The following is a 26,653-nucleotide window of genomic DNA, read 5'->3' on the forward strand; positions in this document are numbered from 1 at the left end:
AGTCCAATATTCATCTTAAATGAATATAGGGTATCTTACAAAGATGTTTCATCCCACTACCCTATTAAAAATGACAATGCCGTCATTGTATTTTGTTTCTTAAGATTTATTTGCTTTGTTTCTATGTGTGCTGGTGGTTTGCCTGCATGTATGTCTGTGAAAGTGCCAGATCCTCTGGAATTGGAGCTGCAGACAGGTGTGAGCCGCCGTGTGGGCGCTGGGAATTGAACTCGGGTCCTCTGGAAGAGCAGCCAGCGCTCTCAACCGCTGAGCCATCTCTCCAGCCCTTTACTTTTTAATCTGTACACAGACATTTTTCCAGATGGCAAAAGTAGTTATGAAGTCCCTTATATGTTTTCTTGTCTTAGAACAATTCACCGAGTCTAGAGGTCCTAAGTGACTGTCACATGTGACTGATGCTTGGCCCCTCCCATTTCACTCGTAAATTATGTAACCCTGCTTCAGTCTATTCTAGGGCAAAGTTACTGCCATCTTATTGGCATAAAGTTGGAAAGCACTTCGAGCTGAATAGTAACATGCTTCTAGGTTGTTCTAATGCAATCAGCCAAGATAACTATGTGGGACAGGAAGTTTCTCTGGACTCACACAGGATTCAGACTGGGCTTAAAACTTTCCCTACTCTTCATTTCCATATCTCCTAATGTTTCTTCCTTGCCCCAGAATCTAGTTCAGAGTTGGCATAAGCACCTGCCTTTTCTCCCCATATTACATCAACCTCAATTCTGTGCCTTTGTTAATACTTATTTTGTGTGAATTCATCGTGTCTTAAGAAAACTGTTCCTTGAAATGTTATCAACATTACTAGCCACGACTTGTTTTACTTGCACCTAAAGAGCATGGAACTATAAATGTATTCGTCTCTTAGCAAAAGTCTTTGTGCTGAAGCTTGAAAATGAAACTAGAAGCCACTAACTTCCAGCTGCTGGCCTTGGCATCCTACTGAACGAGCGAGCGCAATTCCAGCAGCATCAACATCTCCCAAGGTCACTCCGTGACCAGCGGGAGAGAGACAGAAACAGCACCTTACCCTTATCACATCCAAACACAGACAAAGCACAGACATAGTCCAAGCCGCAAACACCGAACACGCCCCTCTTTTGATAAATGGGAGACCCGCTGTCTTTGCCAATCACGGCTTTAGTAACTCTGAATTGTACTTGCTTTCTGACAGGATGCCTGCCATCCAGAGGTTGATCCCCTACTCCCTGGGAATCCCTTTTTCACTTCAAATCCTGTCAACAGGATCCATCCATATCCTATGAGCCCCTGGGTACCTCTTACTGCAGTGGTCCACTGGGCCTGTCTTCTGTATCTTCCTGCTCACTGCAGTGTGTCAAAACCACAGCAGTTTTGTGAATTCCTAATGGTTAATGCGTGGGGAAGACAAACAAACTCAATTAATGAAGCTCAACAGGTTATTCCCTGAAGAAATCTCTTGTCCTTAAAGTACTCACCGGAAATCTGCTAGTCAAAGAAATGAAAATAAAAACAAGACAAACAAAAAGGCTTTAAACCTGTTTTCTAACACAGGCCAAAGGCTCTCCATCCCTTTCCCTCAGAAACACTTTCATGACATATAAAGAAGTCATGGCCCATCTGTTCTCCATTTACTGGAGCAGAGGCTTGTTTGCAAGGAACTTGATGGGGAGATGGTTCTCCACCCACGCCAAGGCAGGCTGGTGGCTGATCATCCTGGATACTCAGAATTCCCCACCAGGTCACCGGAAACCTCTAACAGAAACCCACAGTCAAAGAAGACAACCTTGGCTTCAACTCTTGCTTTTCTCAGCCTCAATGTCCTTGCCAGATGCTTACCTCTTGCTTGGTATTTCCCACCCAAAGGCCATCTAATGGTCTAGTTTTTATATAGGAAAATTTAAAAGGTTGCTATCTAGCCATGGAGAGCTTTCCTACAACAGACAAGGCCCACTTGCTACTACTGCCACAGCAACAAAGACAGGCTGGGGAGGTGGGGATGACTCAGTCAATAAGTGCTCCCTGAATACGTAAGGACCTGCATTGAATCCTCACATGAAAATGACACAGACTTTTACAATTGTGGGCGTGTAATTGTAATCCCAGAACTGGGGAGGCAGGGATAGGAGTACTCCTGGGAATTACTGATCAGTAAGTCTAGCCTAATTTAGAAGCACCAGGTTAATGAAATATCCTTTAAAATAAATAGATAGTCTTCCTAAGCATATCACAGACTCATCTCTAGACTCCCTATGTGCACATGTATGCGTGCACATGCGCGTGCGTGCGCGCGCACACACACACACACACACACACACACACACACACACAATTAAAAAAAAAGACTTAAGGGAAAAGTTTGGAAAGGGATTGAGGAACCAAAGAGACAGGGACTCCACAGAAAGACCAACTAACCGGCCCTTGGCCCAGAGACTGAACCACCAACCAAAGGGCAAGCACAGGCTGGACCTAGGTCACCTGCACATATGTAGCAGAGGAGCAGCTTGGTCTGGGTCTAGCTTACACCTAGTCCCTTAGAGACTCTGTGTGTGTGTGTGTGTGTGTGTGTGTGTGTGTGTGTGTGTGTGTGTGTGTGTGTGTCGAGGGAGGGGGAGGGGGAGGGGGAGGGAGACACCCACAGGGGAGCTTCCCTTCTCAAAAGAAAAGGGGAAGGTGGAATGGGGGCAGGACTTGCGTGAGGGGTACTGGGAGGAGAGGAAGGGCTGATATTGGGTTGTAAAGTGAATAAGTAAATTAAAAAAATAAAACAGAGAAAGAGGAGGGGGAGTAAGGGATGGAGACACTTGTAACCTGCAGTGCAAAATGACATGAACTAATAACCAGCCCCATCGTGCATTTACACACGCCTCAGAGGTTTGTACACTTTTTTTTTGTTCTTTTTTTCGGAGCTGGGGACCAAACCCAGGGCCTTGCGCTTCCTAGGTAAGTGCTCTACCACTGAGCTAAATCCCCAGTCCCGGTTTGTACACTTTTTAAATAATTTCAAATTGGACTATATAACTTTCAGCTGTTTGAAGACTGGGAAACCTTTAAGCCCTAATGTTACATTCTGTCATTTCTACTTCTTTCAAAAGCATAACAGACATTCCTTCTGAAAGGCTTACTACAATAAACACCCATTAAGAAAACAGGACTAACACGAACTGTTATCAACTTTGTGTTCCATAGTGTGCAAACTGTTTTGTATCTGTTATTCCCAAATCCTCACAAGATACCCAAGCATGTGTACAATTACTCTCTTTTCACAGATGAGTACTGATGTATGCTCCAAATGGCACGGGTGGCAGGCACTGGGATTCAACCCACTTTCATCGGGGTGTGTGCACACATGTCCTCTCCATCATGTACTGTGTTTTCAAGAGTGATTCTTTTTAGGTGAGATGGCCTTCAACATTCAATAATTCAATGTTCCAGTGCATGCACAAACATATATATACAAAACTTGCTACTAATTACTGTTTTAGCTATAAATTTGGCAAAACTAAGGTCTTAAAATCAACTGAGAAAAATGAAACCTATATATAAATATGTATACTATAAATATATAATTAAAAGTATAATTATGTAAATAGATTTGTATTAAACATTTTTATTCATTATGTTTTCACACGGAGGTTTTAGTGTCTCAGTGCCCTGTAATACTTTGAGAGAGCTTTGGTCCCATGGATTTACTGTCATCTTTGAAAGCTTATAATCTCCCTGAGATACATTTCCCACACCTTTAGCAATCCTGAGGACACTGCTCACAGCATAGCACAGAGACTTCAGAGAAAGCCTGGGGCCTGGGGGAATTTTGAAAGGGCTCTATGAGGTACAGCAGATCCGTACCCCTCCCCACCTCAATTAGCTAAGACTTCATAAAAAACACCCTGCAGTGGTGGGATATCCAGAACCCTCAGCTGCTTATGGATTCTGCGCTCACGTCTCCCTGAGTTATCTATTTGCCTCTTATCAGCCATCACTGTCTTCATGCTATTATTAAAAGATTGTCATGTGTGGGCACGCTTGTTTCTGTGGGGATTACATGACCACATGACACTATACAACAAATGCACCACTCTCTTGTTAGCTGTATCTTTTAAACATCAGAGATTTCAAATTATTTAGACTTTTGTTGGGAAACATTTATTATACTACAGAGTGGCAGTTTGGAAACTCCATGCACCTCCAACATTAGCCAAATAAGAAACATTCATGTGTTTACGACTGCTGTTTTCGTAATCTACTCATTCAAGATCCAAAGGCGTCAAGGAGAACCATTTCCGTGAAAATCTGATGGGATACCCCGCCCATATTTTCTATCCAGGACATGAAGGGATCTTAGGAGAATTTACTCTGGAAAGCATCTCTTTTAGAGGTGAGGCTCAAGAGCCCTGCAAGGATACAGTTCACAGGGAGTCAGGCCATAAAGAAGTGCTGACTTTGGGTGGGGCTGCTTAGTTTGCAACAACCACCCCCCAAACACACACACACACACACACACCACACCGGTGTCTTCTCCACGAAAATCAAGGCTGTGGGGATGTATCAGGGTAAGAAAACCTACCCACTGCTTTGTGTGCCCAACCCCTCCCCCAGCCAGTAATATCTATAGCTGTTTATCTTAATCTTTAAAAGAGCTATCAAGCTAATGACAGAGGAATCTGTAGAAGATCTAAGAGAGCAAAGAAATAGCAGGCCGGGAATGCTACGATTCCTGTCACAACAGTCTTTTCATTAGGAAGAACACACTAAGGGTGGGACCAAAAAGACATCCCCTGTCTAGCCATCTCAAGATCCTCAGCCAGCAAACACAGCTGGCCAAAAATCTGCCCTGTGCTTCCCAAGCCGCCTTGCTACCTACACACTCTGGATTTTAAAGTCAGTCATTCAAATAAAAAATTAAATAGACGACTTGTAGCCGGTGAACACCCAACACATCTATCAGAGGAATAATCACACCTTATTCCTGCTCACTTCTCCGTGCTCCAGTCACGGGTCCATACTGAACCCTAGGCTGCATTCCGAATCCCAGAAAGCGGGCGTTTGCACCTGCCTCTCCAAAGCAAGGCTTGGCACGGCCACTGTCTATAGCTAGTTACTCCAAAGCCCCCACGGTGTCCCCACCCTTGTAGTGGCATGCACATACACAATCACACACCCCCACACCCCACATACATGCACACGCGCGCGCGTGTACACACACACACACACACACACACACACACACACACACATTTATATACAGACGTTCTGGAGCCTCCAATGCACCTTCTTGGGTCTTTTTCTTCTTTGACTACTGCCGTTAAACTTCTCTCCACTGTCGCTTTTCTGAGCTGCATCTTCGTTCATCATTTTGAACAGTTGGGGAAGAAAATAGCTGTGCCATCAAACCCCGGGCCGCAGGAGCAGACCACTAACGAGCGTGCACTTGCAGGAGGCAGGCGGGAGCAGAAGGAGGGGTGGGGAAGGGGCGCGCGCTGGGAGGGAGAGGATGGTGACGTTGCCATGGCAGCAGCTGCCACAACTGTTTATCTGACTGCATTGTTAAATCAGATTCAACCAATTACCATCCAGGAATAGGCTACAATGAAGAACACCGCGGAAAAAAAGAATGCCTGGGACAGGCGCAATTTGGGGAGCCCTGCTGCTTGGCTTTTGACACACCCATTACTGGATCTATGCCTGTCACGCATAAGACCTACGCTTCATTTTCTTCCTCTAGGTACTTCCGTGGAACGGATACAATGCGCACCAAGGAAATGATGACATTTGACTGTCTGAACCCGAAAGGGTGCATCGTAGAGGGTCCGGATGAGGAAAACGGAGGCTATTAAGATCCTAGAGTAATTAATTATAAGAAAGTTATATTTTTACCATGCTATTAACCTGATTCAAGGCTATAGCCTTTTAAAATCCAGCTTAAGGATGACTTCTGTCCTAAAGCTTCAGAACAGCCATCAGGCAACCTGACCACTCCCTCCTGGGCCTCCCTGCCAGGCAAGCTCTGACAGCACCTGTAACACCACACCGCTGCTCCACCCACTTAGCACGTGACAGCCCAGAGATAATAGGAAGGAAGGGAGAGCACCGATTTTTCTCAGTACCAACACAATGGTTTTCCTTAACGGCAGTTAACCCAGGTCTGTTAAATATGTAAGGCAAATCTGTCACAGAGGCAAAACATGTTACACCTATTACAGAAGATTTCTGAGCACAAGGCTGTCTACTGATGAATAAAACATAAGCTCTAATCTCAGGGACCGTTTCAGATGATTTTTTTTTCCAGAATAAATCTTGATAAGACTATGTGGTTTGCTTATATAACAAGAAGCCTAATTTCATCTGTTGGATCAAGGTGGCTATTTCTATATTTAATGTTAGACTGTGGGTGCAGGCAGAGCCAGATATATTTTGTGCAAGCACACATGCTAACTACTCATCTTTATTCCTAGAAAACTCAAAGTTCAACATGCAGAACACTGAAGTGTAAAAACGGAGCGAGAATTAAAACAGAGAGACAATGTGTGTGAGTATGCTTAGAAGACGGGAAGCGTCCCTGCATTTCTACTAGGTACTAGGAATCCCACCCTCATGACAAAGGTGATGTTTCCAACTCAGAAATGTCTTCCTTAAAGATGGAAACGAACTCGCCTTCCCACAAGCACCTCGTTATTTTCTCACTGTCCTTTCTCTCTGCTCCACTGTCCAGAGATGCCGGCACATCCGGGTCAACCCCACCTTGCTGCCTCCCTCTCTCCCCTTGCTTCTGTTACAGCAAATCCATCCCACGAATACTATGCCTTGCTGACACCCGGGTCCCACAGACAGGGCAAAGACTCTGGGCTTCCTTTGTTCTGTTACAAAGCTCTACAAGAACATCTATAAGAAGCTCCCAGAAGTAACATCCATTGTTATCAGAGTGCACCCCAAAATTCCTGTGATGTCCCATGCCTCTCCCCCAGCCCCTCTCCCATCTCTCTTTATCCCCTCCCCTTCTCTAGGAAAATTTCCCTACTTGACTTTTCTCAAGCAATCTTAGCCTGGAAATATGAACCACGACTCGATATATATGTATCAAATGTCTAACACATACAAGAACTAAGAATCAGGAACACTTGTGTGATTCCGCCAGACCCATGGGGAAGGAAGGAAACAGGAAAAATGTTTGTCGCTAGAGTGTTTATATTCTAACAGGGGAATCAGATGAGGAACAAAACTATTAGTTGTAGACAATATGTGAGAAAGTAGGACACAGAGTGATGAGAGACAGATGAGGTTTTATATAAGGTGTCTGGGCACGTGGGCATGCTCCCAGAAATCTGAAGGGAAAATATGACAGTCAAGGAGACTGTCAATGGCTACTGAAAGGTCTTCAGAAACAAGTCTCTTATCAATCACAGTAAAAAAAAATGGGACCAGCAGGAGGAGGAAGAGGAGGAGGAAGAGGAGGAGGAGCAGGAAGAAGAGGAGGGTGTTTATAGTAATTAGATCTACCAGAGAGACATTATGTATAAGGATCGTTCTTGGAAGTCAGAATCAGCTTTTCAATCAGTAGAGCTGGTAGACAATTAGAATAGTAATTGTTTGTCTCTTTAAAAACTGGAAACAAACCTACTTCACCTGAGAACACTTTATGAACTGGTAACTTTCGATTCTCTTCCACCAATCTCCTGCGGCAAGCTTTCCACATAGGTGAGGCACAGCATTAAATAGCTGTTGAGGTAGTTCAGGCCTCTCTACCTTGGATAATCTGTGAAAACTGCTGGAGTCCTAATCCTCCTACCGTTAAATGTCTGAGACTAGATAATTCACAAATAATACAAATGAACACCTCACAGCTCTAGAGACGATGAAATACAAGATCATGTCACAGCACGTTTGTCTCAGGTGAGGGCCTAGTGTTCCCTTCCAAGACAGTCCCTGCATGTTTTCTACTGAGCACACATTATGGAACAAAGAGAAGGGCAAACTGAGAAGGTCCATCTGGGGCCCCTTTGTAAGGTCCCTGACCCTATTCAAAACTCCACCCTCGTGATTCAATTACCTCATCAAGACCTTCCTCCCACAAGGTGACCACACAGGGCATGACATTTCAGCATGAATTCTGGAGAAGGCACAGAAATCCAATGCATAACAGTGTTGTTCTAAAACAGAAAAATCTTACACATGCCTGTTTTTCAGAATGAAAGAACTACACTAATCCAATGCCAGCTCCCTACAAAGGTAAACATCTATATTAACCTATAATAAATATCTTCCCCAAAGGAGATCGTCCAAATGTCTAAGTAGCTGTTCTTTCAACCTCTGGGAATTTCAGCCTGTGACTTCTCTTCGGGGAAGTCTTGCATTTCTGTCCTAATTATATGAGGTGAGCATGCAGTCTGAATGGACTCTAACTCCTTGAAGACAGGGTTTATCTCTAGCCTGACATGCCACACGAACAGTGTTCAGTATCTTGTAGAGGTCGGAATGATTTTTAAATACAATAGAGAGATATGCTCAGTACTGAGCCAAATGTGGTGGTACGAATGTAGTTGCAGTGAGCAGATAGCTGGAACGAAGGATCGGTCCAGTATCAGGGTCAGCCTGGGCTACAGTGTGAGACCTGCCTTCAAAAGGGTAAGGAAGGGGTATGAGGGTATATTCCTATATTCAGAGCAGTTGGAAAGTGGAGGTAGAAGGATCAGGAGTTCAAGGGCAGCCTGAGCTATGAGACAGACAGACAGACAGACAGACACACGTACACACACACACACACACACACACACAGGGAGGGGGGAGAGAGCGAGAGTGAGAGTGAGAAAGAGAAAGAGAGAGAGAGGAAGAGAGAGAGACCCGTGGTGGTAGCAGTGTATGCTGCCAGGCTAGCCTGGGCTACAAAATGAGTTCTAGGACAGCCAAGGCTATACAGTGAAACCCTACCTGAAAAAGAAAGAAAAGAAAAAGGAGAAAAGACATTTTCAATATTTACTAGGAGTTTTAGCTCATAGCAAAATTGCTACAGGGTAGATGTTTTCAAATCTTAGGGGTTTTTGCGTGTCTTTCATTCATGTTCTTGTTATCTAGAAGCTGTAAAACTTTTCAAATAAAATTTTAAAGCATATTTGTAAGTTGGAGCTCGTGAATTCGGAATAGCAAAGGTGATAACACCTTAAATCTATAACAGTTTATAATTTACTGATTCCTTTTTTTTTCTTCCAATAGAAGCTCCAGGAGCACAGGGTTCTCTATTCTTCCTTTTCTGCACCTAAGACTCCATAGCCATGCACACAATAACTGTTCTGTGATTTTTATGGGACTCTTAGAACCACAAAGGGAGAAGACTCATTTTAATTCCAATATGATAAGAAAACCAGGGCACAAGCAGTCGGGGTGATTTGCCCAAGGTAACAAAGTCAATACAATGTAAAGATGGCATTCCTCTGGTCCAAATCCACTATGCTTTTATTAAATTATGTCTGCCTTCAATGAAAAGCAGTCACTTTATACGGTGAAGGAGGCAGGCAGAGGCTAAGATAGAAAACGCCAGGAGCAGACGCCAGTCACATGTCAGCAACCCATACAGGGAAAGGATGAGGTCTTGATTGGTTTTATGCCACGTTCACTTTCAAAGGCACGGAGAGTTATAGGTGCTTATTTTAATTTTAGTTATGCCTGCTCTGTTTTATTAAACCCTTAGTAATAACGGTATTTTAAAAATCTAACTCTGATTTTTTTTTTCCTGAGTGGAGCAAAGCCCTTTGGAGAGCAAGCAGTTATACCTCTGAGACAGATCAGCTTCCAAAGTTCATTTGTGAGCCACAGCTGTCTGAGGTTACAAATGCATTTTTACAGAAACAACGTTCAAAAGGTTCAGTCCTGTGAAGTTCTCAGTACGCTTTGCCCTGGGGTGGAGTGGGCGGGGCCTAAAAATCTTAACAACTTAGCAAAAATTGGGAGGAGTTCACCAGCCCATTTCTCTTCTGCGGCGTCGTGCCATGCAGGTCACCACTACTTGAATGAAGCTGTCCCTCAATCAATGTCTTCAGTCCCTCAATCGACATATGTGTGGATGTGACTGGATTTGGAAACTGGGTCTTTACAGTTCCAGTCACCCTTAGATGAGTCCATAACGATTCAGAGTGAGTCCTAACCTATTACAGGTTACCGTGAAGACTGTGTCCTTGAAGAAGAGAGAACTGCACAGAGACACAGAGACACGTGGGTAAGGAGGCATGTAGGGACAGAGGCAGAAGGAACTCAGCTGCAAGGAAAGGAATGTCAAGAAATGTCAGCAGCCACAGAACTCGGAGCGGGTGGAGAGTGTCCTTCAAAGCTTCAGGAAGATGACTTAATTATTATCCTTCCCACTCTGTCTTTCCCTCCCTCCCTCCTTCCTTCCTCCCCTCCATCCCAGTCTCTTCTCTGTCTCTCTGTCTCTCTGTCTCTCTGTCTGTCTGTCTGGCTGTCTCTGTCTCTCTGTCTGTCTTTGTGTCTCTGTCTCTGTCTCTCCCTGTCTCTCTCTGTCTCTCTGTCTCTCTCTCTCTCTGTCTCTCTCTCTCTCTCTCTCTCTCTCTCTCAGCTCAGAATGCCTCCAAATTCGATTTCTAACAAAGAATTACCTCGAGTTTCTTGCTGATCCTTTTGCCTCTATATCTTGAGTGCTAGGATTAAAACACCCAGTCTTATGCAGGGCTAGGCCAGGACTCTAGCACTGCTATGTCCTCAGACCCCACCCCTCCCGGATGACTCCTTGATTTTGGACTCCAGCTTTTATAGCTGTGAGAAGAGTTATTATAAGGTCCTACTACTCTGTGTCATACAGTTTTGTCTGCTTTGCTGTGACCACCCTACATAGCCACTGCAACCACAGTCTCCTGTCTCACTGGGACTGGCTGCAGTTGTGAGATTTGACTCAACCCTGTACAGTGCAAGGAGACTTGCTTGTCACTTCAGGGCTTGCTAGCAAAGCCCACCCATAATGGTTTTCTGTTCCCATTACCCATTTGCTGCTGAACACAGAGGAAGCGCTCACCTATGAGCCAGAGACTGAAAAAGGCACAGGCAGGTTGGAGCCAAATCTTCCATTGCTGATATCACGTGGCATGGAAAACTATTTCTCCAGAGTGTTAGGCATGGAAATTGTGAAGCCGCCTTTAACCAAAGCCAGTCAATGGCAGCCAACCGCATCTGTTCTCTTTAGAACGTTACTCGAATGACACTCTCAGTTTACATCCAAGTTCGGAGCAGTGAGAAGTGGATCTTATTTCCTGGACTTAGGCCATTGGCCTGATTAGAAAGAGAGGAATTAAAGGACAGTCGGAGGAGGCACAGAGAGAAACACCGCTGACTAGAGGTATGAGGAAGGGGCCTCGTACATTTATGGCATCATGTTCTCAGATCAACTCCTGTCCACGCTCCTTTTCCTCCTGGCCCTCTTCCTGGATAAATTCTTGGCCATTTTTCTTTCTGCTGCTGGAAGTCGATGGACTGATTGTTGTGAACTCTTCTTGGCATACAGAGAAGACAAATTTAGAATGCATATCTCTGATGTTTTATCTTGATTGTCAGTTTGATGGTATGTGTGCATGTTGTGTATGTTTGTGTGTGTGTGTGTGTGTGTGTGTGAGAGAGAGAGAGAGAGAGAGAGAGAGAGAGAGTACAGTGTGTTTCCATGTGAAAAATTCCAAGGCAAGGGTGGCCATCCGTGAGTATGCAAAGGCCAGAGGAATTTGTGGAGTGGCTTCCTCTCATTCTCTGCCTTACCGTCTTGAGAAGGGGTCTCAGTGAGCTAGAGGGTCATCACTTTGACTAGGCCGGCTGACCCGTGAACTCTCAGGATTTACTCCCTCAGTGCGAGGCACGCACAAGCCTATCTGGCCTCAGTACTGGGGGTTTGAACTCAGGTCCTCACGCTTCTAGAGCAAGCATTCTTACTCACTGATCATCACCCCAGTCCCTTGACAGGAGTTAGAATTAACCTGAGTCAAACTTCTGGACAAGTCTATGAAGGTGTTTCTAGAGCATATTGCTTGACGTAGAAACACTTACCCTGAATGTGAGTGGCGCCATCTATGGTCTGGAATCTTGATCTCTTTCTGCTTCCTGACTAGTGGACAATGTAAGCAGCTGCCTCACATCCCTGCTGCCACAGCTACATCTACCCTCAGCGCAGCATCCTCCCTGCCATCATGAGCCGTGTCCTCAAGCTGTGAGCCCCCAAGAAACCCTTCACTCCTCAGGTTGCTTCTCTGGTAGTTTTTCACAAGAGAAGTCACTAATTTGCTTCTAAGGCATGTCTTTTTCAAGGTGCTAAGACTTATGGTTTGAGGTTTTGTTTTCAATGGGAGAAAGTTAGCAAAAGGAACCACAGTGAATGAAGAGAAACTTCACCTTCTCAAAATTCACACTGACAAAGCCCCTGGTGTCTGCAGTGCTTCTAGCCCCAGAGCTGCCCACCTCCAGGGCTTTTCCTGAATTTCCTGCTGCTCTTACTTCACCCTGTTCTGTACTGTTCCTCTTTTAGAGATGATCTGAACTCTACACACTAGCCTATCTACCTGGAAGCTGATGGACCAGGCAGGAGAGTTTCTGTGATTTTTTGACTCATTGCAGTTTCACCATCAACACCAGTATGAGGTAGTTCCCCTCTCTCTCCCTTGATTAATTCCTCTCACCTGTGTCTGACACTCAACACCCTTTACTTACTCCTTTAGCTATTCAACAGGTACTTGCTGTGGGAAGGGTATCAAATGCTGAGATCTGTACAGTGTTAGGGTCCTGGCATGAATTAAACCATCTTTTCCCTAGAAGAACTCCTGACAACTGAATCAAAAGTCCTGGCATCTCCACATGAAGAACAATGTGAGTGATGGACGTTGGGAAGAGTGATCGTCTCAGATGAGCAGTTTGGGTGTGTGACCTCTAATGACCAAATCCTTGGCCTTCAGTCATCACTATATGTGACTACATATCGACTGTCTCCTTCCCACTGCTGGCCAATGTAGCTATCTCTTATGCCTGAATGTTGGAGATCCTCCGACTTGAAACATTGGAAACATCAGTGCGGTGAGATCTAATGCCTTTGGAGATATATATTAGGGTATATATCTTATATAACTTATGTACACTATCCTGTCTGTGACACTTTTTCATAGTAGCCCAAACTAACACAATGTCCACACACGATACCTTAAAGTTTACACCTTGTGACCCAGGAGGCAGCACAGCCTTGTTAGCTTATGGAGGTTGGAATATTCTGGAATCTTTAGGATGTAGAGACTCAAAGGAGAAAGTGGGTCTCAAACTTTACACCTTGGCCCAGGACTCTCTGATTTCTGATCCTCAGGTGTGAGGAAGTTACAATGTCAGCCTAAGGCCACTTCTGCCATTATGCATTCCCTACCACCATGATGACCTTTGTCTTCTTGAACCTGGACCCATAATAAGTCATTTCCTTCCTTAAGTTACTTCTTAACAGGCATTTGCTCACAGTAACAAGAAAATAGCCAGAAAAGCCACGTACAGCTCTTTAATGGTCTAGGGAAGAAACGAATTGTGTGTGGAAATTGTGTGTAGCGGTAGCTACTGAATGTGAGCTGAGCTGAAGGGTGTGAATAGCTGTGCCTGAGTCTATAACAGCACCCTGGGAGAGATGACAGTGATGGAGTGGACAGATGCATTCATTAGTCTGTCACCATTAAAGGTGCTATAGTCACCGTCACCATTCGAAAGGAAGTGAGAAGCAAGAGAGAGAGAGGCAATGCGCCTGGAGAACAAGAGAGGCCTCCAAAGGGACGTCTTTGAAATCCATTTCATTTAAGAAAGGAGAGAACGGGACTCCGAAACGTTTGCTACTCTCTAGATACCAAAACCAGTGAGCAGTTGAAAAACTAAGTCAGAGACTCACACTGCTGCCAGAGGAGCCTGATCATGGCCATCTTCATATGGATAAAGGCTGAGTCAATCTTTATTCATGACTATTTGGAAATCAAGGAGCCTTTTATTCTTACTTAAGTGAGTAGAGGGAATGACCAACTCCTCTTGGATAATGGAAAGAATATAAACCTTTGCTTCTGATACACTTATGAAGTGTGCCCTACGCTGATGGGAGCAGGGTCAGAAACTGGGTCACTGGGTAGATTGATGCTGATGCTGTTGCTTTCCTAGACTCACGCTCACTAAAACACAGTGATGGAGTGGACGGTTGCATTCATTACTCTGTCACCATTAAAGGTGCTACACAGTCAGTCTCCATTCAAAAGAGGAGAGAGAGAGAGAGAGAGAGAGAGAGAGAGAGAGAGAGAGAGAATATCTTATCTGCTGCCTGGAGAACAAGAGAGACCTTCAAGGGGACATCTTTGAAATCCATTTCATTTAAGAAAGGAGAGAACGGGGGCTGGGGATTTAGCTCAGTGGTAGAGCGCTTACCTAGGAAGCGCAAGGCCCTGGGTTCGGTCCCCAGCTCCGAAAAAAAGAACCAAAAAAAAAAAAAGAAAGAAAAGAAAAGAAAGGAGAGAACGGGACTCTGAAACATTTGCTACTCCCAAGATAACAAAACCAGTGAGCCTCAGAGTTTTGATCTTCCTGCCACAATATGTCCACCATACTGGCATGACAGGCGTGAATCACCAAGTCTAGCAATATGGATTTAAAGCGGTATCAGTAACAGTTAGGAGCTTGTTTTCATGTTATTCCACTTAGACAGAAGATTTACCAAACAGGTATTTGACTTCAAATCTGAACCTTTTAGATCTAAAAAGAAAGCCTTTGGGGCCCACGCCATAGAATCTGAGCATGCCAGCTCCCCTGCAAGACCATAATTACTGAAGTCAGTTGAGTCTCCCTTTATGTAAATATTAGCCAGACTGCTTTAGGTCAGATGTAGACGCTCACAGAGGAGCAGAATGTGGGTGAGCTCTCCATGTGCACTTTCCTGGCTAGGTCAGTTTTTTAGGGCGTGCTGTTACCTGCCTACTCCAGTGTCTCTTCAGTCTCTGGTGATATGAATCCTTGAAAATAGATGCTCTAATTGGGTTTCCCTGTAGGTGCAAAGGAGTGGGACTCCAAAGCAGGCTGTGTCCTTGACAGACATTATTCCAGGGTGACTTAACTATCCCTGTAAATATTTGTAATCTTAAGCGGGTTTTGCTATGTGATGGAAATCTTTTTCCTCTAACCTATCAAGAGAGACACAGTGTCCGTTGATGCACACCCACACAGCCGATAGCCTCCACATTTAATTCCTATATAAGCACAAATCATATTTTAATAGATGCATGAGAACACAGCAAGCGTGACATCAAACAAACAAACAAGAAAAACCCAGTGCAGACCGTCAAGCCCAATAACTATTCCCTGTTCAACATGCAGTAAAATGGAATCCACTGGGTAAGGTTACTGATTCAAGGTTGCACATCATTAGTTTTCTCGTGTGACTCCAGTGTCCATGTCCTCTGGTAGGTATCATGGTGTTAAAATGGGCTTTGGAATTCTCTGAATGCAGCACACTGAAGCCCTGAAATTGTTCAGATATGTTCAGGCTGAGAAGAAAAATGTGTAAGTCACTAAGACCCGGGTAGAAATGTTTTAGGAATTTCACTTGACCTTAAGCAAAAGGCCAAGGAAGGATGCTGTGGACATTAGAAACACTGAGTAGAAGGCTAGGAGTGTGGCTCAGCTGGGACAGTACTTCCCAAGCAGGCACAAAGCTCTGGCTTCCATCCTGAGTATGCATGGTGGTTCCTGCCCATAATCCGAGCACTCCAGAGGCTGAGAAAGAAACTATCAGACATTCAAGGTCGTGCTCATCTACACAGTGGGTTCTAGGCTAGCCTGGGCTACAAGAGTTCTTTCTTCGAAAATAAATAAGTGAATAGATGCAAATAAAAATTAAAAAGAAGACAGAAACAGGAAGCTAGTAGGACAATGTTCCCTCCAAAGCTGCAAAATACTGGAAGCTTAGGTAAGAGATTACTGAAGTGGTGATCCAGAGCAGACGATGTCAAAGGGAATTGATGTGGAGGTAAGCTACTATTTTTACATTATTATCCTTTCCATGATAAACATACAGCCTCAGTCTTTAAACAAATAGTTCAAATAAAACAAACATCGGGTAGTAAAGAAAATCAGTTGGCGATGTTTACCCCTCTGAATGAATAACTAACTGTCTTACTTAAGATTCTTTTTTACTGTGAAGAGATGCCATGACCACCACAACTCTTAGAAAGCATTTAATTGAGGCTGGCTTACAGTTCAGAGGTTTAGTTCATTATCATCATGGTAGGAAACATGGTGGCATGTAGGCAGACATGGTGCTAGAGAAGGAGCTGAGAGTCCTACATCTGGATCCACAGGCAGCAGGAAGAGAGAGTGACACTTGAACCTGGTTTGAGTTTCTGAAACCTTAACATCCACACTTCCTCCAATAAGGCCACACCCCCTGATCCTTTCAAATAATGCCACTCCCAGTGAGCCCATGGGGGCCATTTTCATTCAAGCTTACCACACTAATGATGGGCCACTACTCTCATTCCTGTTTAAGATTTGGTCAAAATGAAGTTAGTTTACTATCTAATTTCTACCTCCCATCAGTCAAGACTGACACTAATGCATTTAGCCACTACTGTTACACACTATGTCATAAACTTACTGGCTTAATTAACGCTTTCATTTTGCACACAAGTTAGTGGGTCAGGGATTCAGGCCTGGATCTACTGTCTCGGTCCTTGTGATTCACATGCAGGTTGGGCCTGCCTCTACAGTGGATCTTTATCAACTCCCTGATTCCTCATTACCCTTTCCTTGAATGTCAGATCACTCCTCAGTCCTTCTCCACATGGCCTGTGCTTCTCTCTGTTTAGTGACTCCATGGTAATTGCATGCCTCTGTGACAGCTGGCTTCAAAATACATGATAAGATTACATTTCTGTTAAGAGAAAAAGGACACCAGAGCTTCTAGGAGAAGTGTCACATCCTAATTCAGTAGGCCAGAGAAAACTCCCAAGATATAAACAATCACTTCCTCTTCTCTTTATTCCCCCTACAATCTACCACCCTTGGGTCTTTAAACTGACCTGATCCTTTTAAGTATGAGTGAAGATTTTTCTTTCCTAATGTTTAAATGTATTTAATATTACTGGGCACAATGCTATGGAGTGTATATAAAGGTCAAAGGACAAGTTAGTACTTACCTAATATATATCTATCTTTTCTTTCCTTTTAGATAAATTTAGGATAACATATTCTCCAGAAAGACACCGAAGAAAATCTGCCCCTTTGGTAATAAGTTTTGTTTTCTTCAAAAATAAGATCAAAATCAAGACTTCTTCTATGTTACGCAAGTATTATACCCCTTGTTAACCCCTAACTCTAATAACTATCTTTTCTACCTTTTTTTTTTTTTTGGTTTTGGGGTGTTTTAGGTTTTGGTTTTTTTCTTGGTTGGTTTTTGGTTTCTTTTTTTCCATCTTTATTAAATTGGGTATTTCTTTTTTTTTTTTTTTCCGGAACTGGGGACCGAACCCAGGGCCTTGTGCTTGCTAGGCAAGCGCTCTACCACTGAGCTAAATCCCCAACCCCAAATTGGGTATTTCTTATTTACATTTCAAATGTTATTCCATTTTCCGATTTCCATGCCAACATCCCCCTAATCTCTCCCTTTCCCATTCTATATAGGTGTTCCCCTCCCCATTCTCTCCCCATTTCCGCCCGCCCCCCAACAATCACGTTCACTGGGGATTCAGTCTTGTCAGGACCAAGGGCTTCCCCTTCCACTGGAGCTCTTACTAGGCTATTCATTGCTACCTATGAGGTTGGAGCCCAGGGTCAGTCCATGTACAGTCTTTGGGTAGTGGCTTAGTCCATGGAAGCTCTGGTTGGTTAGCATTGTTGTTCATATGGGATCTCAAGTCCCTTCAGCTCTTTCAGTCCTTTCTCTGATTCCTTCAACGTGGGTCCCATTCTCAGTTCAGTGGTTTGCTGCTAGCAATCACCTACGCATTTGCCATATTCTGGCTGTGTCTCTCAGGAAAGATCTACATCCGGTACCTGTCGGCCCGCACTTCTTTGCTTCATCCATCTTATCTAGTTTGGTGGCTGTACATGTATGGACCACATGTGGGGCAGGCTCAGAATGGGTGTTCCTTCAGCCTCTGTTCTAAACTTTGCCTCAATATCCCCTCCAAAGAGTATTCTGGTTCCACTTTTAAAGAAGGAGTGAAGCATCTGGATTTTGGTCCTCCCTTTTGAGTTTCATGTGGTCTGTGGATCTAGGGTAATTCGAGCATTTGGGTTAATATCCACTTATTAATGACTACATGCCATGTGTGTTTTTCTGTGATTGGGTTACCTCACTCAGGATGATATTTTCCAGTTCCATCCATTTGCCTATGAATTTCATGAAGTCATTGTTTTTGATAGCTGAGTAATATTCCATTGTGTAGATGTACCACATTTTCTGTATCCATTCCTCTGTTGAAGGGCATCTGGGTTCTTTCCAGCTTCTGGTTATTATAAATAAAAATGCTATGAACATAGTGGAGCATGTATCTTTGTTATATGTTGGAGAATCTTTTGGGTATATGCCCAAGAGAGGTATAGCTGGGTCCTCAGGCAGTTCAATGTCCAATTTTCTGAGGAACCTCCAGACTGATTTCCATAATGGTTGCACCAGTCTGCAGTCCCACCAACAATATAGGAGTGTTCCTCTTTCTCCACATCCTAGCCAGCATCTGCTGTCACCGAAGTTTTTGATCTTAGCCATTCTGACTGGTGTGAAGTGAAATCTCAGGGTTGTTTTGATTTGCATTTCCCTGATGACTAAAGATGTCAAACATTTCTTTAGGTGCTTCTCAGCCATTCAGCACTCTTCAGCTGTGAATTCTTTGTTTAGCTCTGAACTCCATTTTTTAATAGGGTTATTTGTCTCCCTGCAGTCTAACTTCGTGTGTTCTTTGTATATTTTGGATATAAGGCCTCTATCTGTTGTAGGGTTGGTAAAGATCTTTTCCCAATCTGTTGGTTGCCATTTTGTCCTAATAACAGTGTCCTTTGCCTTACAGAAGCTTTGTAGTTTTATGAGATCCCATTTGTCAATTCTTGATCTTAGAGCACAAGCCGTTGGTGTTTTGTTCAGGAAATTTTCTCCAGTGCCCATGTGTTTGAGATTATTACCCACTTTTTCTTCTATTAGTTTGAGTGTATCTGGTTTGATGCGGAGGTCCTTGATCCACTTGGACTTAAGCTTTGTATAGTGTGATAAGAATGGATTGATCTGCATTCTTCTACATGCTGACCTCCAGTTGAACCAGCACCATTTGCTGAAAATGCTGTCTTTTTTCCATTGAATGGTTTTGGCTCCTTTGTCAAAAATCAAGTGACCATAGGTATGTAGGTTCATTCCTGGGTCTTCATTTCTATTCCACAGGTCTATCCGCCTGTCTCTGTAGCAATACATGCAGTTTTTATCACTATTGCTCTGTAATACTGCTTGAGGTCAGGGATGGTGATTCTCCCAGAAGTCCTTTTATTGTTGAGGATAGTTTTAGCTATCCTGGGTTTTTTGTTATTCCAGATGAATTTGCAAATTGTTCTGTCTAACTCTATGAAGAATTGGATTGGAATTTTAATGGGGATTGCACTGAATCTGTAGATCGCTTTTGGTAAAATAACCATTTTTACAATATTAATCCTGGCAATCCATGAGCATGGGAGATCTTTCCCTCTTCTGAGATCTTCTTCAATTTCTTTCTTCAGGGGCTTGAAGTTCTTATTACACAGATCTTTCACTTGCTTGGTTAAAGTCACACCGAGGTATTTTATATTATTTGGGACTACACTGAAGGGTGTTGTTTCCCTAATTTCTTTCTCTGCTTGTTTCTCTTTTGTGTAGAGGAAGGCTACTGATTTAGTTGAGTTAATTTTATACCCAGCCACTTTGCTGAAGGTGTTTATCAGGTTTAGTAGTTCTCTGGTGGAACTTTTGGGATCACTTAAATATATTATCATATCATCTGCAAATAGTGATATTTTGACTTCTTCCTTTGCAATCTGTATCCCTTTGATCTCTTCTTGTCTGATTGCTCTGGCTAGGACTTTGAGAACTATATTGAATAAGTAGGGAGAGAGTGGGCAGACTTGTCTAGTCCTTGATTTTAGTGAGATTACTTCAAGTTTCTCTCCATTTAGTTTAATGTTAGCTACTGGTTTGCTATATATGACTTTTACTATGTTTAGGTATGGGCCTTGAATTCCTGTTCTTTCCAGGACTTTTATCACTAAGGGGTGTTGAATTCTATCAAATGTTTTCTCAACATCTAATGAAATGATCATGTGGTTTTTAATCTTTCAGTTTGTTTATATAGTGGATTACATTGATGGTTATCCTTATATTAAACCATCCCTGCATACCTGGGATGAAGCCTACTTGATCATGATGGATGATTGTTTTGATGTGTTCTTGGATTCGGTTTGCAAGAATTTTATTGAGTATTTTTGCGTCGATATTCATAAGGGAAATTGGTCTGAAGTTCTCTTTCTTTGTTGGATCTTTGTGTGGCTTAGGTATAAGAGTAATTGTGGCTTCATAGAAGGAATTCGATAGTGCTCTGTCTGTTTCAATTTTGTGGAATAGTTTGCATAGTATTGGTATTAGGTCTTCTATTAAGGTCTGATAGAATTCTGCACTGAACCCATCTGGACCTGGGCTCTTTTTGGTTGAGAGACTTTTAATGACTGCTTCTATTTCTTTAGGAGTTATGGGGTTGTTAAAATGGTTTATCTGTTCCTGATTTAACTTCAGTACCTAGTATCTGTCTAGGAAATTGTCCATTTCCTCCAGATTTTCAAGTTTTGTTGAATATAGGCTTTTGTATTGGGATCTGATGATTTTTTGAATCTCCTCTGATTCTGTTGTTATGTCTCCCTTTTCATTTCTGATTTTGTTAATTTGGACACACTCTCTGTGTCCTCTAGTAAGTCTGGCTAAGGGTTTATCTATCTTGTTGATTTTCTCAAAGAGCCAACTTTTGGTTCTGTTGATTCTTTGTATAGTCCTTTTTGTTTCTACTTGGTTGATTTCAGCTCTGAGTTTGATTATTTCCTGCCTTCTACTCCTCCTGGGTGTATTTGCTTCTTTTTGTTCTAGAGCTTTTAGGTGTGCTGTCAAGCTGCTGATATATGCTGTCTCCTGTTTCTTTCTGTAGGCACTCAGAGCTATGAGTTTTCCTCTTAGCACAGCTTTCATTGTGTCCCATAAGTTTGGATATGTTGTACCTTCGTTTTCAATAAATTCTAAGAAGTCTTTAATTTCTTTCTTTACTTCATCCTTGGCCCGGTTATCACTGAGTAGAGCATTGTTCAACTTCCATGTATATGTGGGCGTTCTTTCCTTATTTTTATTGAAGACCAGCTTTAGCCCGTAATGGTCTGATAGGATGCATGGGATTATTTCTATCTTTCTGTACCTGTTGAGGCCTGTTTTGTGCCCCATTATATGGTCAATTTTGGAGAAAGTACCATGAGGTGGTGAGAAGAAGGTATATCCTTTTGTTTTAGGATTGAATGTTCTATAAATATCTGTTAAGTCTATTTGGTTCATGACTTCTGTTAGTCTGTCTATGTGTCTGTTTAATTTCTGTTTCCATGATCTCTCCATTGTTGAGAGTGGGGTATTGAAATCTCCTACTCTTATTGTGTGAGGTGCAATGTGTGCTTTGAGCTTTAGTCAGGTTTCTTTTATGTATTTAGGTGCACTTGTATTTGGAGCATAGATATTTGGGATTGAGAGTTCATCTTGGTGGATTTTTCCCTTGATGAATATGAAGTGTCCTTCATTATCTTTTTTGATGACTTTTGGTTGAAAATCGATTTTATTAGATATTGGAATGGCTACTCCAGCTTGCTTCTTCTGACCATTTGCTTGGAAAGTTGTTTTCCAGCCTTTTATTCTGAGGTAGTGTCTATCTTTGTCTCTGAGGTGTGTTTCGTGTAGGCAACAAAATGCTGGGTCCTCATTATGTATTCAGTTTGTTAATCTGTGTCTTTTTATTGGGGAATTGAGTCCATTGATGTTGAGAGATATTAAGGAATAGTGATTATTGCTTCCTGTTTTCTTCGTATTTGGAGGTGAGATTATGTTTGTGTGCTTGCCTTCTCTTTGTTTTGTTGCCAAGACGATTAGTTTCTTGCTTTTTCTAGGGTGTAGCTTGCCTCCTTGTGTTGGGCTTTACCATTTATTATCCTTTGTAGGGCTGGATTTGTAGAAAGATATTGTGTAAATTTGGTTTTGTCATGGAATATCTTGGTTTCTCCATCTATGTTAATTGAGAGTTTCGATGGATACAGTAACCTGGGCTGGCATTTGTGTTCTCTTAGGGTCTGTATGACATCTGTCCAGGATCTTCTGACTTTCATAGTCTCTGGTGAGAAGTCTGGTGTAATTCTGATAGGTCTGCCTTTATATGTTACTTGACCTTTTCCCCCTTACTGCTTTTAATATTCTTTTTTTGTTTTGTGCATTTGGTGTTTTGACTATTATGTGACGGGAGGAGTTTCTTTTCTGGTCCAATCTATTTGGAGTTTTGTAGGCTTCTTGTATGTTTATGGGCATCTCTTTCTTTAGGTTAGGGAAGTTTTCTTCTATGATTGTGTTGAAGATATTTACTGGTCCTTTGAGTTGGGAGTCTTCACTCTCTTCTATACCTATTGTCCTTATGTTTGCTCTTCTCATTGTGTCCTGGATTTCTTGTATGTTTTGAGCCAGTAGCTTTTTCCATTTTCCATTATCTTTGACAGGTGTCAATCATTTCTATGGAATCTTCTGCTCCTGAGATTCTCTCTTCTATCTCTTGTATTCTGTTTTTGATGCTTGTATCTATGGCTCCTTGTCTCTTCCTTTGGCTTTCTATATCCAGGGTTGTCTTCCTTTGTGCTTTCTTTATTGTTTCTATTTCCATTTTCAATTCCTTCACCTGTTTGATTGTGTTTTCCTGTAATTCTTTCAGGGATTTTTGTGTTTCCTCTCTAAGGGCTTCTACTTGTTTACTTGTGTTTTCCTGCATTTCTCTAAAGGAGTTCTTTATGTCTTTCTTAAAGTCCTCCATCATCATGATCAAATGTGATTTTAAATCTAGATCCTGCTTTTCTGGTGTGTTTGCATATTCAGTGTTTGCTTTGGTGGGAGAATTGGGCTCCGATGATGCCATGTAGTCTTGGTTTCTGTTGCTTGGGTTCCTGTGCTTGCCTCTTGCCATCAGTTTGTCTCTGTTGTTCCTTTGTTCTGCTATTTCTGGCAGTGGCTTGACCATCCTATAGGCCTGTCTGTTAGGAGTGTTGTAGACCTGTTTTCCTGTTTTCTTTCAGCAGTGTTCTGCTTTCAGGCATGTAGTCATTCCTGTCTACTGATATTCAGTTGTTCCTGTGGGTGTGTGTCCTGAGTCCACCAGGCAGGTCGCTTGGAGCAGAAAAGTTGGTCTTACCTCTGATCTCAGGCCTGAAGTCGCTTCTCAGGCCTGGGTTTCAGCTCTCCGTGAGGTGAGCAACCATAAGGGCCTGCCCCTACTTCTGGGTCCTTGTGTACAGGGGGCCCTGATCGCGCTAGGTGTTTTCCTCTAGAGTCAGAAATGTGGGCAGAGAGTAGTCTCCTCTGGTTTCCCAGGTGTGTATGGCTGTCCCTCTGAAGGTCTAGCTCTCCCTCCCACGGGATTTGGGTGCGGGGAGCTGTTTGACCGGGTCCCTTCAGATCCGGGCCCAGTCTGGACCACAGGGCTCCTGCAGCTTGAATGCCCCTATCTTCCTGTTCCCAGAGGTCCTAAACAGTTTCCTCTTGGGCCAGGGTTGTGGGCAAAAATGGGCAGAATTGGTGGTCTCTCCTGCCCTGCAGTCTCAGTAGTGCCCACACATCTGAGCCTGGTTTTTGGTTTCTTTTTTCCCCTTCCACTAACTTATAGCCTCTACAATGATAGAAAAAAAGTCTGTTTTTTAAAAATTAATATCAACCTAACTTAGAATTTAGGTTGAGTTTTGAAAGCTTGGAACATTTAGTCTGTGAGATATTTCATATTAGTTCTTGGATAACCCACAGAAAACCTTTGCACCTCTCCGCATGACTCTCAGAGATGTTGTTAACATTTTAAATATTTATGTAAGAAAGTGAACTTCATAATCCAGGAGAGATGCCCAAACAACTTCTCTAATATACCATCTTAAGTCAGAACTGGGCTAAAAGAAAAAAGAAAACGGATGTCAGTGGGCAAAATGAATCAAGTAACATTCTCATTTTCCAACATGTGCTTAGAAACAGGTTGATGTACCTTCAGCAAATACCTCTGTGCAATGCTGAGAACCAGGCTCTGTTCTCCACTCTGGAGATACAAAGATAATGAAAATTCAATACTTGCCTTCAAGGACTTATAGGAAGAGATAACCTCTTCTCATTGAAAATTTCCATTCCTATTTCACTTTAACCTAGGACAGTTAAAGCGGCCTCTAGAGAGGGTCATTTCTATTGGCCAAGCTTTCCTCATTGATATTTTTCTTAATGACAACTCTGGCCAAATGGCAAGCGATGTGTGTTTCCTGACCAGTTGAGTAGATTGCAGACAAATCAAACTTACTTGGCTACTATTTGTTTAATTGGTAAAGTCCAACTGGCTACTACCTCTGAGAGATGCAAACAGCAGGTTCTTCTTCTTGGCTAGACCAAGGGACATTTAAGATACAAGAACCTTTGCCTAGATTTCCCTGTCTCTTCCTGTAATTTTCATCCTCAAATTCAACCCACTTTCAGGGTCTTCCTATTCTGGCACACAAGCTGAGTCTTCTGTTTGAGTTAGAGCACTCCCCCCTCTCATTAAAAAAATATTCACAGCAAATTATTCATTCCATTCTGTTAGCTAATGAAGCTTGACTAGTCACATGAAAATGAAATGAATGGGACATAAAGATAAGTGGACAGTACCAGATCCACTCACTTTAACCATAGCCCTGGCAGACACTGCAGACACTCATCCAGCAAGCCAGGGAACCCTGACAAGGACTGTGTCATTTGGAACCCAGAGTATCCCTGGAGCAGTGGCAAGGAAAGAGAGAAGAGAAAATCAGGCCAATGACAGCAGGAGGCTGTCGATAGCAAGCTAGTATCAAAGGAGTAGTGAGAGACTCTTTAACTCTCTGAGAAACCACCCCCCAACAACAAAACCTACATCGATTGGATTTTTAACAGTCCCTGTTACATAGTTTGGCGGAATTATTGATAATGTTCAGTAAGGGTCCTAATGAGGATGACTTCTATCTTACCAGATGTGAAACTGGACACAGAAACTTCTGTCTTAGGCTGTCGGCCATTATTATGAAAGAAAGCTCCCTTCTTCAGAATAATGAGGAGGCACGTGATGATAGCACTGTTAGCATCCGATGGTAAATGAGAAGCTTCGTTGTAAGTCCTAGATGTCTCTTATCTCATACCTTGGAGAGCTCTTTTTCCTTGCTATGCCACTAGAGACCCCAAGCTCAGGGTTTGCTCCACAGGATGCATTACTAAGCACACAACAACGCCTTTCCTAGATGCATCACTAACTGAGATAGTGACCATGGCCAAATCAGTGTCTTCTTTCTAAGAAAATTGTTTAAACTCTACCTGTGCTTTCTAGGGTTCTGGCCCAAACATATGCTCAGCCTAGCAGAGCACACATTTCCTCATATAATTCAAGACTAGATGAATCCTGTCTTACTAGGGGCTTCAGGGCGTTCCTTGAGCCCCTGTTTATCACTAACACATTAGTGATCTGTTTTTCTAAAGACTTGTCTTATAGTTCGTGTATGTGGGGGAGACATGTGGAGCTCCCCATAGAGACCAAGGGTGTCAGATCCCCTAGAGCTGGAATTAAAGAGGGTTATGAACCGTCAGATATGGATGCTGAAAACTGGTCTCAGATCCTCTCCACCAGCAGTCTGAGCTCCTGTCCACCGAGACATAATGATCCTGGGAATGAGACAATGCTTTCCATGTGACTAGAAATTGTTTTGTGAGGTATCAAATGTCAACGGGAAGGCTCTTCAAAACCTCAGTACCTCCAAACTTCAATTCCTCTGACAGAACTGTGAGAATGTTTCGAATGAAAGATGTTAACAGATAGTTTCAGACAATAACTGTTTGTTTGTATGGATTTGAGACTGTAACAGCTGAAGAAAACACCCTGTGAGATGCTTGGGTAATATAAACAAATAAGAACCATTTAACTGGAAAAGAGTACCTTCCTTCTCCTTCAAAGAATTTTAAATCTTCCACTGGTAACACTGACCCAAAAGGAGCTACTTCGGAGCAATATTTGCTAGACATATTACAGCCTGCCTGAGAAATCTGGGGCCTAGACAAATACCGTACAGACTATTTTGAGAGCCCAATACCATTAATGGAGAATTTAAGAGTCTACACTGTGGGCATGGAGTTCCTTCAGACTAACACTTAAAGGAGCAAATGTGAGAATGAAGACTACGGAAAAGGACTCAAGAGACAAAGAGAATTGATATTTCATTACTCTAGAATCCATTTTAAACCCTCTGGGAAACCAGAATTCAATTTCCCAATGAGGAGACAAACTGGTACTATATTGGGTCGTACACTTGACATTCACAGACGTCTTTATCTAGGTCATTGACCTCAACTCTCACCATA

General features: G+C 42.8%; 1 protein-coding gene across 31 annotated transcripts in view; it reads right to left on the minus strand.

Annotated features, from left to right (window-relative positions):
* Positions 1–26,653, minus strand: part of Ank2 (ankyrin 2) — a 575,390-nt gene that overhangs the window by 290,911 nt on the left and 257,826 nt on the right. For 12 of the 31 annotated variants that reach the window (XM_087627872.1, XM_087627799.1, XM_087627846.1 and 9 more), the window contains exon 1: positions 5,269–5,454. In XM_087627872.1, coding sequence (XP_087483998.1) covers positions 5,269–5,352 — 84 coding nt within the window. In that variant the 5' untranslated portion in view covers positions 5,353–5,454. 31 annotated transcript variants of the gene reach the window in all.

This window comes from Rattus norvegicus, chromosome 2 (assembly GCF_021556685.1).
Source record: "Rattus norvegicus strain SHRSP/BbbUtx chromosome 2, alternate assembly SHRSP_T2T, whole genome shotgun sequence".
NCBI lineage: Eukaryota > Metazoa > Chordata > Mammalia > Rodentia > Muridae > Rattus > Rattus norvegicus.